Raw genomic sequence first — 17,087 nt, forward strand, 5'->3', positions numbered from 1 at the left:
ACATTTTCGAGTCTATACAAAATATAATAAAAATATTATTTGACCTTTTTGGGTAGGGTAATGACAGTGGTTCCCTACGTACATTACCTGCTGTAACTGGTGGATCATCACTGGTATAATACTGATCTCTAGTGGCAAAGAATAGCCTACTTACTGAAGGATTTGAAACAAATTGGCAAGTCTCGATGAGCAACTGATTGTCTTCATGTCTCTTGGCATTGAGCAGACAACAATGCCTACTGTATAAATCTTATTTGTAATTGTTTTCAGAAATTTCCCCCTGACTGCAAGAGGACTGAAACGTTTGATTTATGTATTCATTTATTACAGCTTCTCTTTTGCAGAAAATGCATATGAGCGTGTTTAAACACGTTTACACACTGGAATAAATGCATGCATTGATGAAAATCGAATCAAGCGCATTTGTTCCTCATATCTGGTGCAGGTCCAAAGTTTATAAAGTTCCAAAGAATTATTGCATATTCATGCATTTCTAAACAACTTATTTGTTTTATTAACATGCTCCTATTGTGTTTTGATTGATTTAATTAGCTGAAATCGGCCAACTCATTGAGACGTTGCTTGGGATCTTGTGGATGGTGATGATTGCTCAAAAACAGAAGATCCTCAAAGATCTGACGTGTAGTAGCAGCTTCATTGGTGACGTGTCTTTTACAGAGCTTTCTTTTCGGTGTGGAGCGGCTGGATGGTGCCACACAAACCGTGCTGATCCTTCTAAGTGGCACCATTAACATATTAGGAATCGGACAAACGACACCATGGGCAGTAAGTAATCTTCTTAATAGACATGTACATCTATTCAACAGAATGTATACGTTAAAAATACGCTTTAACTGTTTGCATTGGCGTATGAATAGACATTTAGCTTCCTAGCTATCAGTAAAGGTAGCCAGTCTGGCTATTTGATTGTCAGGCCCTGGTTATTACTTGCTAATAACATTTGAGCAACTACCCAGTTAACTGACACAAATAATATGCTGTGTACCTCACTAAACTCACTAACGTTATCGCCATCATTGTCATTGACATATCAAGTTGGCACGCTAGACAATGCAATACAACAGGGGTTGCTGCTAGCTAGCCAGCACCAAACTAATCTGCCAAAGCAAAGTGGGTGGCTACTCAATGGTAGCATAAACCACAGCTGAGTTAGTTGCTTTGCATTATCCCATTCACCCAGTTTGTCAGAGCCAATTACCGAAAAAAATAAGTTTGACACAGTCAAAATCTGAACGTTGTGTTGATTTTACTTGTATAACAGTGAGTCTATGACAGTATGTTTGAGGGTAGCTAGCTAACTGGTCGCTAGCGCTGCAGAGACACAACTCGGCTGAAAACGTTAGCATACTAGCTAGGTGACACTCAATTGTTGATATCTGTAATTTAAAAACAATAGCTTGTCATTCTCTTCCGTTTTTATATAACTAATTAAAATTAAAAATGTGTTTGTTATGTTATCCAATGTAATATTGGGCTAGCCGACATTCCTATATCCCTTTTGCCTTCAACTAAATAGATTGAGGGACGTGGTTCTAATGTAACCATTTGTTTAATGGAAAAGTCAAAAACTAGGCTAGTACTATACATTTCACTTCAGTTACATACTTTTGGAATTGGCAAATGTTAACAAGCTTTTTTTCTCTTTAGTAAAATTTTTGGAAGTAATAAAGCCCTTCTGTGCGGTCTTACCTGAGATCCAGAAACCAGAAAGAAAGGTACAGTCTGGGGGTAGTAATGTGTACAAGCTCTCCAAATGTAGCTCATTGTATCTGGAGTTTAATTATCTAACATCCCCTTTTTTCCATATAATTACAGATTCAATTTAGGGAAAAAGTACTATGGACTGCCATTACTCTCTTCATCTTCCTGGTGTGCTGCCAGGTAATATATGCTGGGTTCAGCTCAACAGTGAATGCTTTTACTTGCCATTACTTGTGTACAAGTTATTGTTGTCTGGAAGTCTGTTTGCAGGTTGCTAGTCATTGAGACACTAAAGGGCTGGTGTGTTCACTCTTATTTCTCCTTCAGATTCCTCTCTTTGGCATCATGTCATCAGACTCAGCAGATCCTTTCTACTGGATGAGAGTAATCTTGGCTTCCAACAGAGGTGTGTACCATGGGCTCTTTCTTAAAATGATGTCCCGTTTGATTCAAGAGCTAACTGTAATGTTGGGGTTTAGTGAGGGTGTAGCTCAGTGGTTAGAGCACTTGACAGCAGTTTAAGAAGTTGCAGGTTCAAATGATTCCCTGCATTGTATGATGCTTTGGATACAAGTTGGACAGGAGCTTGGTAGAATTCAGCATATGTGAGTGTCTCTTTCTCTCCCTTCCTTTTTGTCTTGTAGGTACTCTGATGGAGCTGGGTATTTCACCCATCGTCACTTCGGGGCTCATCATGCAACTGCTTGCAGGAGCCAAGATCATTGAAGTTGGTGACACCCCAAAGGACAGAGCTCTGTTCAATGGAGCTCAGAAATGTAGGTCTTCTGTGCAACCCTTTCACTTTCAAATGCCATCATCCACACAAGCACCCACTTTAACTTACTATAGACTGAGAGTCTGTTATAGCTGTACAAGGATGCTAGACCTATACTTTCCCTGATCTGTACATGAATGCAACCTACATTGTGCCCTGCAGTGTTCGGAATGATCATCACCATTGGACAGGCCATTGTGTACGTGATGACTGGCATGTATGGAGACCCCTCTGAAATGGGTGCTGGGATCTGCCTGCTCATCATCATTCAGGTTAGAACCCATAACCAAACCTGAACATTAGCATTGACCATGTATCATTCAGAACTCTTAAGGTCCTTTTCTTGTCCTGTCCAGCTGTTTGTTGCCGGTCTGATTGTATTGCTGCTGGATGAGCTGCTGCAGAAGGGATATGGTCTGGGCTCTGGTATCTCCCTGTTCATCGCCACCAACATCTGTGAGACCATTGTCTGGAAGGCCTTCAGCCCCACTACTGTCAACACTGGCAGAGGTTTGTACAGCCTGTCGACTGATGGGATCTCGTTAAGGCACCCAAACAAACCTAAAATAGTGTCAAACAAAGATGTAGATAACGTTTTCCTTTTAATAATCATCACCTTGTGTGTTTGATGTTTCAGGTACTGAGTTTGAAGGAGCCATCATTGCTCTCTTCCATCTGCTGGCCACCAGGACAGACAAGGTGCGTGCCTTGAGGGAGGCCTTCTACAGACAGAACTTGCCCAACCTCATGAACCTCATTGCCACCGTCTTCGTGTTCGCCGTGGTCATATACTTCCAGGTCAGTTGACAACTCAGTTGGTGGATGTAGCCTGCTTTTCAAACCACTGGGTGAAGAATGAGGTCTTGTGAATGAAATAAGGGAACCATTCTGTCCTCTTCTTCTAGGGCTTCAGAGTGGATCTGCCCATTAAGTCAGCCCGCTACCGTGGACAGTACAACACCTACCCCATCAAGCTGTTCTACACCTCCAACATTCCCATCATCCTCCAGTCTGCCCTTGTGTCCAATCTGTACGTCATCTCTCAGATGCTGTCGACTCGGTTTAGTGGCAACTTCATAGTTAACCTGCTGGGGACCTGGTCTGTAAGTATCTATTTTGAGTGGCTGAATATTACTGCATAAGTGGCCGTTATACAAATGTAATGTTTACCTTTTACTCAGCACTATTACTAACTGGTTTAGTTGTAAGGTATAACGCTTTACGTCATGACTAAATGTAGATGACTAACTGACTTGTGTGTGCTCTGGTGTTCAGGACACTTCTAGTGGAGGCCCAGCCCGTGCCTACCCGGTGGCTGGTCTCTGCTACTACCTCTCTCCCCCGGAGTCGTTTGGCTCTGTCCTGGATGACCCGGTCCATGCTGTCATCTACATCGTCTTCATGCTGGGATCCTGCGCCTTCTTCTCCAAGACTTGGATCGAGGTGTCAGGGTCCTCTGCCAAAGATGTAAGCACATCACAAGTTCTGATTATGCTTCGGTTAATACGCCTTATCTTATGGGGTGATCCGAGTTCTTAACCGTGCTGTTTGGGTGTGACAGGTGGCCAAGCAGCTGAAGGAACAGCAGATGGTGATGAGGGGACACAGGGAGACCTCCATGGTTCATGAACTCAACAGGTAAGAATGAATACATCATCAGACTCTTACTTATATATTACAGTTGAAATGTTGCATTGGATATAGGTCAGTGGTAGAGGATTTGACTACAAAGCAAGAGATTACAGCTTCAATAAACATATGATAATTATAATAATGATTATTTAATAGATCTTTCCCCTCTTAAATAGCTTGTCACATTAAAACGTTTTAATTGCAGGTACATCCCTACTGCTGCTGCATTTGGAGGTTTATGCATAGGAGGGCTGTCTGTCATGGCAGACTTCCTGGGTGCCATTGGCTCTGGTACTGGAATCCTATTGGCTGTCACCATCATCTACCAGTACTTTGAGATCTTCGTCAAGGAGCAGAGTGAAATGGGCAGCATGGGAGCTCTACTGTTCTAGAAAGCACCTCCTTTAACACATACAACAGACACATGCCTCCATTCTTCAAATTATTTTATTTAGCATTTTGTTAAATGCGCACAATCAATACATTCTTGTCCTGGGAAGTGTGCTTGTTCTCAGCCACTAATGTGTTCCCAGTAGCCCTCAAGGTTTCAATACAGGCTGGGTTTATTTGGGAGTGGAAATAAGCAGCTTGTCCCAGTGTTCAGCATGAAGCTTCTTCTGCCTCTTTTTATTACCCTCCTCTCTTCATCAGACCATCCAGGCTACCGACTGTCCTATCTTCTGAAGCATGGTGAAAAGCGTAAAGGTCTGAGATTGTCGTTGACATACCTCAGGCTTAGTTTGCTGACATTTAACCATCTAGTCACCATCTGATGGAGTTAGTGTTTAAACTCATTTTTGGAGAGTGAAAAAAGCCATGTTCATTTCAGGTCATTGAAAGCTGCACATGGGGTTTTAAGAGAATGTTATTAGAATGCATTACATGAAATATACTTGTACATGTATTTCTGAAATGGCTCAAGGAATCTCCCAAAAAGCTTAGTTGGTTTTCATTTATATTGATGTTTTAAATCATGAAATACTTGTTTTCACGCTGGTCTTATCAAGGGCACAATGTCCTGTGTCTGGGTCCTAAAAGGGAAGTGTGTGTCTGTGTAGTCCACTTTTTTAGTCCCAGACTGAATCGCTGCAAAAACTGCCTGATGTGGTTGGTTGAGGGTGGGTTTGGTAGGGAAAGAATGGGGGCTCGTTTTTGGTTCTTACTTTCTGTATTGGACATAATTGTATTATTAAAATGATTTTTTCCAACAGTTTTGAAGTTGTGTTATCAATTCAAATGGTAAGTTATAAATCAACGTGGCTTTCTCACTAGGCTTTTGTAGAAATAGCTGGTGTGTGTTGAACAACCGCTGACTCTAATCTGACGTCATCGCTGCGCGACTGAAAGTAGCATTAGGTCAGGGGGGTAACCGGGCAGCTCGAACTGTCGGAAACCGACAAATCACGAATGAATGTCGTTTAACATTGATGGTTAATTACATTATTTTAAGAATCGTGCCATTGTGAATATATAACGTGGGCCGACAGATACCAACCTTTGCAAACATGTCTTACTGCAAGCAAGAGGGTAAGTGTTACGGTGCTGGCTTGTCATTCATTCCATGCGTTTCCCCAATGTCATGTCATGACTACGAGATCTAGCTAGCTCAAGTTAGCATCATGGCATTATTTCAATTTCTCGCGGTGTCACATTACCCTGTCGCTTGAGCTTGCAACCTTGCTATCTAGCCATGATCTACGATTGCCTTAACCGTAATCGTTTTGCTATTTTAACTTCTTTGTAATCGGGTTTAGCAAGTAAAATAGCCAAGCTAAATTTGAGTCTAGAGTCGTGAGTCGTTGTCAGCATTTACAGCAGTCACGGATTGAGCTACATTGGGCTATTGATGTTTTATCCTCTGTCTTGTGGTTCTGTCAAAGGTGTTAGTATTATGTTTATGTCAAGTTTTCCTTGGAGAATGACCGAAGCCATTCTTAGATACATGTGTTCTCCCCTCCAGGAAAAGATCGTATTATCTTTGTAACTAAAGAAGACCATGAGATGCCAAGCAATGCTGAGCTCATTGCTGATGACCCTAATGACCCCTATGAAGACCATGGTTAGTAGAGTGTTAATAGATGCTTTTATGTTGTTCAGTATCTCATAGCATCACGACTAGTTCATTGAGTGTGTGTGGTCTGTTTTTCTATTTCTATAGGTTTGATCCTGCCCAATGGGGATGTAAACTGGAACTGCCCGTGCCTGGGGGCATGGCCAGTGGGCCCTGTGGTCAGCAGTTCAAGGAGGCCTTCTCCTGTTTCCACTACAGCAATGAAGAAGTTAAGGGTTCTGAGTGTATCGACAATTTCCGGAACATGCAGGAGTGCATGCAGAAATACCCTGAGCTTTATCCCCAGGAGGATGAGAACGAGAGCCCCCCTCAGGGAGGGGTTGATGCCACTGCACCAACTGAGGACACTGGCCTTCCCTCAGCCCCCTCCACTGACTCTGCCCCAGCCCCATCTGAATCCCCATCTGAATCAGGCCCATCTGACAATATGCCATCCACAGACAGCCAAGCTACCAGCTAAAACAATGCATCACCATCTGCAGGCTCTCTGTCTCTCTGTAAAAGATTAACTGCCTTACAGAAGGCTCTCTCTCTGTGTGAGGTCGGATACTCCAAACTTGCCCTCTAGGTTCAAATCTTGTCACAAGGGCAGAGAACCAGAGACACACCCCAGCCTCAAGGAAGATCTTGTTAATGAAGGGACAAGTCATGAAGACAAGGGGGATGATCAAAAGAAAGATACTTTTTAAAGAAAAAATAATTGTTTTTCTTAAGCTATTGTATTCTAAGCTTGGGGAGCACTTAAAGTCCCAACAGTGATGATTTAAGATGAGAGCTTCTTTGTTTTGGGTGGATTTCACTAAGGTCTCTCCATTACAGGGTTTTGTAGTGTATTGTCCTGCTACAAATCAGATGAGTTGATTCTGTGCCATTGATCATTAATGCTACACTGGTGATGTGTAACCTACTGTAAGTGTAACTGCTCAGACTGCATTAGTGTCACTTAACTTAAGCTTGCAGTGTCAATACCCCAAAGCTTAATCATGATAATTACCTATCAGCATACCAAAGATTGTAATGGCAAACTATCCCTTTTCATCTCATTTGCAAAAATATATGATAGTCTGTGTGTATGTATACCTTGTACTTAATCTTTTAGTTTATTCTTGGCTCAGGTTTTAACACATCTTGTTGTTCCAGTGGCTTTTGGATTATAATTTTCTATAATTAAAAAGACATTATGAAATTATGAAATATCTATGCAATCTTTTCCAAAATCATAAACAAATTGAACTGGATTTTGAGTTGATCAAAAGGAGACCTCACAATATACAGAATAATTCTACATCACATTACATCAATGAAAGTGATGTTGAATTATTTTGTCCCTTCATTTTATAGTCCTCTTCTGAAGAAACGTCTGGTGAACCTCTGTGGAGCCATTGGAGCTATGTGTTGGTCTGAAACTGCTTTTGTACAATCCTTGGTGTACTTATGGCCTAAATCTTGTTTAGCTGTCTACAGAATTCACTCAGATGGCTGAGCGGTGAGGGAGTCGGGCTAGTAATCAGAAGGTTGTCGGATCAATTCCCTGCCATGCCATATGACGTTGTGTCCTTGGGCAAGGTACTTCACTCTACTTGCCTCGGGGTTGAATGTCCCTGTACTTACTGTAAGTCGCTCTGGATAAAGAGCGTCTGCTAAATGATTAAATGTATTCAAACATGATTTAAGCCTCAATGCACTAGTATCCTTTTTCCCTGTCTAGATTCAACAGAATGCTTAACTATATGTTATTTGATTTCTATTACTTATGTTAGTGTGTCTAGATAGTGATTTGTTCCAGAGAGGGTAATAAAAACATATTCCCCATTGTATTAAGATGTTACATTTTATTTAAAGTGTTTAAGTAGAAAATTACATGAAGGTTTTTTAGCAAAATTCTTTATATATATTCAGAAGTGCTGTGCATCTAGAACATTATCAAAATGTATTGAGGCAAATCCAAGTTGGCATGTGAATCCTGTAGTTAATATGTTTAGTTGTAGGCTATATAATTATATTGTTTTTAAACTAAATGTTTGAAAAAACTATCAATCCTGCATTCCAGGTTCATTATGTGTTGTAGTTCACACTTAAGTGACCACGTTTAACTACGCTAGCATTCATTGGATTCCAGAAAATATAATTTCTGCCAATGTCTGAGAGATGAGTCGTGGAACCACCTTTCATATTCACTTCATTCTGGAGTTCATCTCATCACGTTTACAGAATGGCAGAATGTTCACATTGGGAAAAGTGGTAGCCAGTGACCTTCACCTGAAATGCAGTCCTATTAGCGTAGTAATCAGTTTTACTACAGTCCATCTCTATTCTGAGTGCCCCTCTGTGTCCAGGGTGTGAACAGTTCATTGGTCATGGGCAGCTGTGTCTGAGGCCCTCTGCTATGTGAACCCCTATTTGAGGGGACCAGGGCACCACCACACTCTGCATGGTGACCAGCAGTCGCCCCGTCCCAGCCTCTTCAGGGCCTGCCAGTAGGTACTCCACACCTGGGTAAAAGAGATGGACAGGATTGGCCTGGGCTAGTTTGGAATTGTTGTGTTATGTTCTTGAATCATTGTTATTCCAGATGTATCATAACTGGGTAATGGTTACATATTACTAGTTACAGATGACATCTAGCATGAAAAAGACAATTTGCACTATTAGATGTTTACTGAAATTTGTTTCTGCTTTAATGTTGGACTACCTGGGTTTAGGATGGGGCAGGTGCACCCTCGGCTGGTCCAAGACAAGGGAAAGAGGCTAAGAGTGCCCTGGGACAGAGTCACCCGTCCTGATCGCAGAACCTTGCGAACTTTGACCTGAACCTCAGCGTGGCTCCCCTTGTCATGAGCAGATAAAACACTGGCCTTGATCACTGCCACAACCAGAATCCAATCATGTATAAGTATTTGTACAACTCAAACAGAACATTTGACCTTCAATGTATTTTATTTAAACTGTCTTACCATAGTCATGTTTGGTCTTACAAAGGTCAGATACACTCAGTTTTTTCTCCTTACAGCTACATTTCCCTGTTAACCGTCAAATGAATTGTTCTTATTTTTAAAAGCGTAATCATAGATAAACATACAGCAAATGTACATTAGCCATATTATATTTATCATGTTTGTTTACACACTGCTTGCTTACCTGTGTAATGCAGCGCAGAGACGGCAAGCTCCTTTGGCCGCAAAGCCGTACCCTCATTAGTCGTCAAAATGTCCACATCAGGAATCTTTCCACCAATGGGCACGTTAAAAACCTGGTTATTCCTGAAGCTGATGAAGTGAAAATGGGGGTATGGGGTCAATGTGCAGTCAACTGTGTACTGTAGGACATGATTATACAGTGAGAATGCAATCACTGTTGCTTTGGACAGTAAGAGGCCTGGACCTAACCTGTCAAGGCAGTGACCTGTGAATGGATCACAGCTCAGAGGACAAGTGCATGGTTTGCAGCCCTCCTCCCCATATTCCCAGTACCCAGGGAGGCATTGGCTGCAGCTGGTGCCCCCAACACCAGGCTTACAGGGACACTGCCCACTCCTTGAGTGGCACCACGGGCCCTTCTGCCCAGAGTGGCCTGACAATGACCCCACTGAGTCACACCTGCAACCTGGACAAATGGAAACGATGGAGACTTCTTATGTATAATCCTTTATGTTATAACAACAGACATTTATCAGCCTCATCTCCTCTTTATTACACATTTTCCCATAATGCTAATGCAGTTCTTTACCAGAAGGGGGTGATGATAAGACATTTTTCATTGACAACTGAACAGGAAACAGACCTATATCAAACCAGCTACCCCAATCCCTCGTCCTCACTTACGTGTGCATGCATAGGGGGAGTTGAGGGGCATGGTCGGATGGCGGTGGTAACCATGGCGACATCGCTGGCACTTGCGCCCAGCTGTATTGTGTCGGCAGTTATCACAGACCCCCCCGCTCCTACCCCCTGAGGAGAGCCATGCCCTTTTGGAGAAGTGACAGCTGTCTGCGTGGCTGTGACACTCACATTCTGGCCAGCAGGAAGAGAAGAAGTCAGCGAGAAGGTGAGAAAGAGAGGGGGGTAAGAGAGGTTTGATGTTTGAAACATTCAAGTGTTCAAATGTTTTCTTCATCTTTGTTCTCATTCAGTTGTGACTTGCTATTAGGCCGTCCAATTAGCAAAAGGATATGAGTAGAATGAGGGAAGAGCAAGTGTCTAATTGACAGGTAGTTAAAATGCAGTAGTTCAGAGGACTGAGGCAATGAGTAATAACCAGGGTTCTATTGTTCAGTTGTATTATAGCTTTGTTATATTGACTTTAGTTTGACCCGCACAGAGTACTTACTCTGGCAGGGGTGTGGCTCCCCACTGCTGCCATTGGCTGGCCTCCAGGCACGGTCATTGAACAGAGGGGCACACCTTTCACAGTGCTCCCCTGCTGTGTGGTGAGTACACACACACCTGCCTGGAACCTGCAATACAGGTGTATATCACATTACACACATGCACCAACCACTACCAGGCATCTGCAACAAGCGATGGGTCTTTAAGAACACCTTCCAGTGAGAGCAGTCTTTGAGCACAAACAGACACTTGCAAAGCCATACACCATGAAGAACAGTTCGACAGCAGCATGATATACAATCGGATAGATCAGCACCACATGACTGAGATGGAGAACAGTGAAAAGAATATCAAATGTTCTACAGAAATGGATCACTCACCATGTTGCCGTCCTCTGGTGTCTCCTGGCTGCTATTGTGTCGCACACATTGCTCTGCATGGCCATGACACAGGCATGTCCCTCTAGCCAGTAGGGTGTAAATGGAAAAGGATGGTGAGGCTGAAGACTCTGATATGGACTGGGAGGGTGAAGCACTCCCGACCGTGAGAGGGTTGGTGGGTCCCTCAGAGGGGCTCAAGGAAGAAGATGAGGATGAAGAAGACTGGCAGGCCTGGGCCTTGATGAGCCGTATGCGGAGGCTGGTCAGAGTCAGCTGGGCCAGGGCCTCGGGACTGTAGGGGTCAAGTACTCCACCATCACCAGGGCCAAGCGCCCGATAGATCACCTAGGGGAGACATGCTGTACAGTCACAATATGCCGTCTGACTCATTAACATATTGTAGAACCTACAGGAATCAGCATGTCCATCAGACACAATGGCCTCTTACCTCCCCTCTGCTGCATGTGGTGGCACTGGAGTAGCGGGAAGTACACAGAGACCCTGCCTGACTGCTGTCGTCAGGAAGTCCAAACTCCCGAATGCAGTTATTAGCAAACAGTTTCAGCGTCTCCCAGGTCTGGCCGTAATCCTGGGATCGCTCTATGGCCATGGCGGCAGGTCGGGGGAATGAAACAGCAGGATCACATGGGTCAGGAAGAATTTGGTCTCTAGGTCTAGATGGATCTCATCCTGTTGCCCAGCACTAGCCCTGGACTTCCACCAGGTGTCTGGGTACAGGAAGGAATCGTCCGCCATGTGGGCAGGTGGGTGGAGTTGCTCAGAGCAGACGTGGTGAGGAGAGGGGCCTGGAGTGTCTTGGGAGCTATTTCCACAGCAGCCTGAAAGAGTGCGGAGGCTCCGACCACTGGCTAGGTTGCCCAGAGGAGGACTGCAAGCATGTTCCACACACCTGGAGGCTAAAGAGGGCAGATGGAGATAGGTGCTCAGTGAAAAAATACAGTTCTGAAATATGATATGAAAACTAAAGTAACTAAGATGAATGGTAAGAGATGTTCAGTATTGATTTGATGATGTTATGGTAGTGTCCAGACGTGTGATAGGCGACTCACCTGTTCCGCTGTGCATAACAATGAGGATCAGCGCATAGTTACTTGCAAGCATCTCTATTCTGAGGTGACTTCCCAGCAAAGGTATTCTACATAACAAAGTCTTCTATCTGATGCCAATTTGGGTTTATATTTGTTTAGTCAAGGGATGAGCACTTATCACTGTCTTGGAATTTGTATCCAGTGGTCTAGTCTGATCGATGTTTTAATTGAGTCCTTTTTAATGTCGAACAGAAAGCGTCTTGATTGTGGTCGGTGGTCCATAATACGTAGTCGGACTGATTAAAAGCCATTCGATAATCCGAGTGAAAATATTCAGGACAATAGCATGTTAAAAAGGGAAGATGTTTCCATTTAAAAAGGTTTTATATGCAACTATTGTTTAGCTCCATCTATTCATAAATCCTGTTACTTCCGCTTAAGTGTTCATGATTATCAGTTTTTAATGGAGAGGCTAAGTACACAAGCGCCTGGAACATACCCAACTGAAAAACGCACAAATAAGCGAGCGCTCTGTATTTATGCAGAGCCCTCTGTGGACAGCTGGTGTATTGCCTTTATTTATTTTTTTATTATTTATTTATTACCGAATTTAACTTCAAAAATATGTATCTTTAAATCTGTCGTCACACTAACTATTTCCACTCAGACTCCAAAACAACGACAAGCGTGAGTATTCTTTGTTAACCTACCTCCTACCATTTAAACCACTGAGATAGTTTTGAAAGTTTGAGTTTTCCAAGTCATGTAATCAACAATACATCAATAGCCAGTAATAAATACATAATGTTAGTGCAAATATTCACCTTGCATGTAAATAATTGTCTTGCATAGAACATACATTATGACAGTATGTTCAAATGAACAGTACATTGTATGCATTCCTGTTCCTTTGCAGATGCTAGTTTGTGGAACACAATATCTTTTCAGATTTACATTCCAATGAAGATAAATGGCTCATAAATTTGAATATACACATTAAATTGGACTTTGTTCCTATAAATCCCCTCACTGAGGCCTCCCCATCATTTTCAAGGGTCATCTTAGTTTATCCCTTTGGTCCCTTTAACTGCAGAATGTGTCATGAATCATTTTATGGGTAACTGTGTTACTCTTGTTTGTGAGGGATTTGCTATAAGTTGCATTGGACCCAAGCAAATGTAGGACAGGTGATTGTGTCACTGTAAGGTTTTTTGACAGTGAGGCTTACTCTTGGAAATAAAATCAGAGAATGTGGGATTGAAATATTGTGTGTGTGTGTGTGTGACAGCAGTGTGTGTGTGACAGCAGTGTGTGTGTGTGACAGCAGTGTGTGTGTGTGTGTGTGTGTGTGTGTGTGTGTGTGCACATGCTTGTGTGTATGCATGTGGTGTTCTTATATTTTAGTCTGTGATAGCTCTGATACATATATTTGTGTATTTTAGAAATAAATGTTTGTGAAGTTAGAATTTCAGAATGGAGGTTTCATTTGACGTAATGTGCAGCTCACTTGAAAGCACCCACAGGATTTAACAAGACTGTGAAAACTTTTATAAAGCAGGACATTTGAAAAACTAGTTAAACTGCTTGTTTCAGATGGAAAATAGAAAAAGTCAAATGTTAATTGACTTCCCAGTAAATGTGGGTGATGGTGTCAACCCACTACTAATAAAAACGATTGTTGTGAACATCCCACATGATAACACAAATCCACAACATCATGGTCGACAGTGGATACTCTCACTGTAGTGACAGAGAAAGTGGAAGGATAATGCATTTCCCAATTATTTTAATAGATAATTGGGCATTTTCATGAGGGAAAGCCGCAGAGATCCCCTATCTTTCCTGTGACTCTGGTTCTAATTGCTACTCTCTCTCATTTCCAGGACTTAACAGAGGCCTGGGTCAGGGAGCGAGGTCAGCCGGTCAGGGATTCCCCTGCCCCTATAATCTTCAGTGTTAGTTCATGCAGGTCATTCATGCATGTGTCGAGAAAACGGTGTCAGTCTTCACCTCACCCTTGTCAACTCAAATAAAAATCTTTCTGCCTCTGCTGCTGTATCTTTGTTCTATCTGTGTGACCGCCTGACATTCCTTTATATGCGTCACGGATCGCAATACGCATGATTGTGAACGCTGTATTATTTCACGTCTGGGGTTGGTCACCCTGTAGAGATAGTAGGAATTTGGGATCATTTCATTGGAAAAATCGTTCATAAATACTTCACATCATTTGTCAGATTAAGTGCTGTTGTTATCATTATAGCCCACTGAAGATACCATAGCATGACAGAGCTGTGGGCAGTAGGGTGTAAGAGAGCCATTGAGCTAGACCATGCCAACAGTATCAAATATTTCAACAAGATGGGTCATGACATCCGAGATTCCCTAAATAGGACCTTACAGAATGCAACTGGGCAGGGTTTAAATGGAAAAGGTTAGAATTCGGATCCAAAATATTAGCTCTGTCATGATTTGTGCCTCCTTAACACTTCTCTTTGACAATCCATGACCATGAACATGTTGGTGTACATGTGCATCAACATTCTTTTGAGCGTTGTGTACAGTGGCATTTGTGTTTGTCTTAAAAGGGTTTAGATTGCAGACAGGTTCTTTGATCTAAAAGAATAAATGACACAGATTATGCTGTCAGGCAAGGGACTGATGAAATCCAGATGAGGCGGCCTCTGTGGAACGATTGGGTAGAGTGGCAAAGTAATAATGCATTGTGTGTGTGTGTTCCAGTAGTGCATTAACACTAACACATGTTTTGATTTATAATCTCTTTTTTTTCTCATCTGAAACTGTTGGAATTTTTCTAAACATGGTTTTGATTGAATAGGTTTTGGTTGAGAGGCAGTGATGTATTTTATGAATGCAGCTGAAACTCATATCTGATATCTGAACTGAATGTCCCACCCACATACAATGTGTAAAAGAAACCTTTTACACAGAATCAATTTCTGTTTTCCCACTCTGGCTTATATGGTACTGTGTTATTATTTGTGTTCATTTTTTCCACCAATTCCACTGGATAGAGAGAATTGGAAAAAGTAAATGTTCAGGAATGTTATGTAAATCACAAAAGTTGTACAAAAGTTGAACAAGGTCAACCAGACGACAGAAAAGGTTAAAAGTCAAGACACTGAGAGACTAGAGAATAACAATAAATCTATACTGCCTTACTATAGAGTTCACCACCATGCACAATGCACACACACCTGCATGTCTTCTCTCTGCTTGTCACACACACACACCTACACACACTCACACACACACCAGTGCACTCAATCACATTGAATCAGTAAAGGGTTTCCTGTCCACTGAAGACTTGTGTGACCGATGGTTTCTGATCTTTGAGCTTCAATGCGACTTTAGTTCCCCCTAAAAGTCACAGTGAGAAATGAGGCAAATGAGGGGAAGAAAGCAGATGCAGCTGTTTTGGGTCCCTGGCCGTGAGTATGGAGATGTACTCAGTCTACCTCTATTCCCTACTTAAGGGCTGTCGCCATGCACCTAGCAAACGCTTTACAAGCATGTCAAGGATCCACCTGTGATGCACCCCAACCATTTGCGTCCCTCTAAATGGCGGACAAGGCATAGGGTCATACTAAATCTTTATTCAACATCATGCCAAAACCCAAACACCCCGGGTCACCCTTTTATTTCACTTTCTCTGGCATACGCTCTGAAAATGCACATCCACAAACATTGCAATGTTAGTGGGACCTGTTCTGCCCTAACTGGGTGTCCATTTCATCCATTAACTGGCATGTGTGACACTCCAGCAGTGCAGAGGTGTTTTTGGAACCCTCATAAAAGAGTAAAGAACTTGACAATTGGCCATAAACGCTTATGTGAGCAGAACAGATTTGAGTTTGTCCAGATGTGGTGTGATTACCTTTTTACCTTCTAAATGAAACCTTTATACACATAATGTGATATAGTCTCCCTTTTCCCCAACTTTATCGTAAAGCATGGAGACACACACAATACCTGTAGTTTACATCCTGCTGGGCACACAGTTGTGGATGGAATGTATGTTGTTGGTGAAGAAGGTTAGTTTGGCCTCCCTAGCTGTGAGAGGAGTTTGGCGGTGGTGGTCGGGGTCGGGGTGGGAGTGGGTGGGAGTTGGGCAGTGTTTGATCACACCAACATCTGGCCCTCAGGAGGAGCTAAAGTTAGTAGCACATGCTTCTCTCATTACTGTAAAAATGGAGTCACGTTTGCAGGCGTGACCCCCACAACACCCCAGACCCTGTAAAAACAGGAGGTGGGGTTGGGGGCTAAAGTAGGGAGGTTAGGGTGGAAGCCAAGGAGCATGGTTGAGAGAGGCAAAGAGGGATGAGAGAAGTGTGTGTGCGCGTGTGTGTGTGGGGAGGGGGATATTGTGGTCGTTTTGTAGCTGATGGTGTTCCAGCTGGTTAATATGAGGATACAGCTGCCACTGGACAAGAAGGACCATAGAAGAAGAGGTGCAGGGTGAATCAAAGCAATGGCAAACTTGTTAGATTCTAATCAGCTCCACCGCAGAGAACTTCTAAACACAGATATGTTTGATAAACCCAAGAGCAGGGGTACATTCTAGCTTCAGCCGCGACCATGATCGCCTGCCAAGCCCTTGCGCACATCTACGTTTGCAGGACCGACACCTCATCAGAGACACTGGGGCTTATAAGATTTTCTTTGGTTCATTCTAACCAGTTCCTTCGCCTGATCTCTTTGCCTTATTACGCAGCTGCAAACAATTAATGAAGCTGCGTAGGCCAAGGAGGGCTGTGAACATCAAATGGCCTGGCGCTCTGATATGATAATGTCATTCTTAGATGTTGGTTAATCGTTGGTGCGGTCATCCAATAGGATCGTGGGACTGAGTTCCCCTGGTGAGTGAGCTCATCCTCTCTAACCACTAATGGTTAACATGGTTAGCCAACCAGAGCCAAGTCAGAAGAGCCTTGGATGAACTGTCATTTAATTTAAACTGTAGCTGACAAAAACAAGGATGAAGAAGAGCACAAAAGACAGCACATTGCCTTTTCATTTCTTTTTGATTGGCTTCTGTCATGCTTCTCTTCTCAATAATTTTCAAAGAAAGGAATGTCTTATCATGACACTGTTCTTTGTTTTTTCATTTAT

At 42.8% G+C, this 17,087-nt stretch overlaps 3 protein-coding genes across 3 annotated transcripts; 2 read left to right on the plus strand and 1 right to left on the minus strand.

The window, feature by feature from the left end:
• The first annotated feature begins 647 nt into the window (after window positions 1–647).
• Window positions 648–5,339, plus strand: LOC146273045 (protein transport protein Sec61 subunit alpha-like 1). The gene is made up of 12 exons (XM_084705390.1): window positions 648–786; window positions 1,669–1,736; window positions 1,837–1,902; window positions 2,050–2,128; window positions 2,367–2,498; window positions 2,660–2,769; window positions 2,854–3,007; window positions 3,135–3,295; window positions 3,403–3,600; window positions 3,773–3,964; window positions 4,059–4,135; window positions 4,335–5,339. The coding sequence occupies exons 1-12, from the start codon at window positions 780–782 to the stop codon at window positions 4,519–4,521; spliced, it is 1,431 nt and encodes a 476-aa protein (XP_084561516.1). The 5' UTR covers window positions 648–779; the 3' UTR covers window positions 4,522–5,339.
• A 134-nt stretch (window positions 5,340–5,473) lies between these two features.
• On the plus strand, window positions 5,474–7,868 carry chchd4a (coiled-coil-helix-coiled-coil-helix domain containing 4a). The gene is given in 4 exon segments (XM_084705256.1): window positions 5,474–5,656; window positions 6,090–6,188; window positions 6,288–6,329; window positions 6,332–7,868. Coding segments are annotated over 4 exon segments (492 nt in total). The 5' UTR covers window positions 5,474–5,634; the 3' UTR covers window positions 6,661–7,868.
• A 519-nt stretch (window positions 7,869–8,387) lies between these two features.
• On the minus strand, window positions 8,388–12,027 carry LOC146273047 (netrin-4). Its single transcript, XM_084705806.1, is given in 11 exon segments — window positions 8,388–8,692; window positions 8,893–9,063; window positions 9,155–9,220; window positions 9,339–9,466; window positions 9,587–9,803; window positions 10,022–10,210; window positions 10,527–10,653; window positions 10,906–11,250; window positions 11,354–11,532; window positions 11,535–11,822; window positions 11,976–12,027. Coding segments are annotated over 11 exon segments (1,899 nt in total). The 3' UTR covers window positions 8,388–8,555.
• Between the last annotated feature and the right edge of the window lie 5,060 nt (window positions 12,028–17,087).

This window comes from Hypomesus nipponensis, chromosome 9 (genome assembly GCF_054491055.1).
Source record: "Hypomesus nipponensis isolate SF chromosome 9, ASM5449105v1, whole genome shotgun sequence".
Lineage (NCBI taxonomy): Eukaryota > Metazoa > Chordata > Actinopteri > Osmeriformes > Osmeridae > Hypomesus > Hypomesus nipponensis.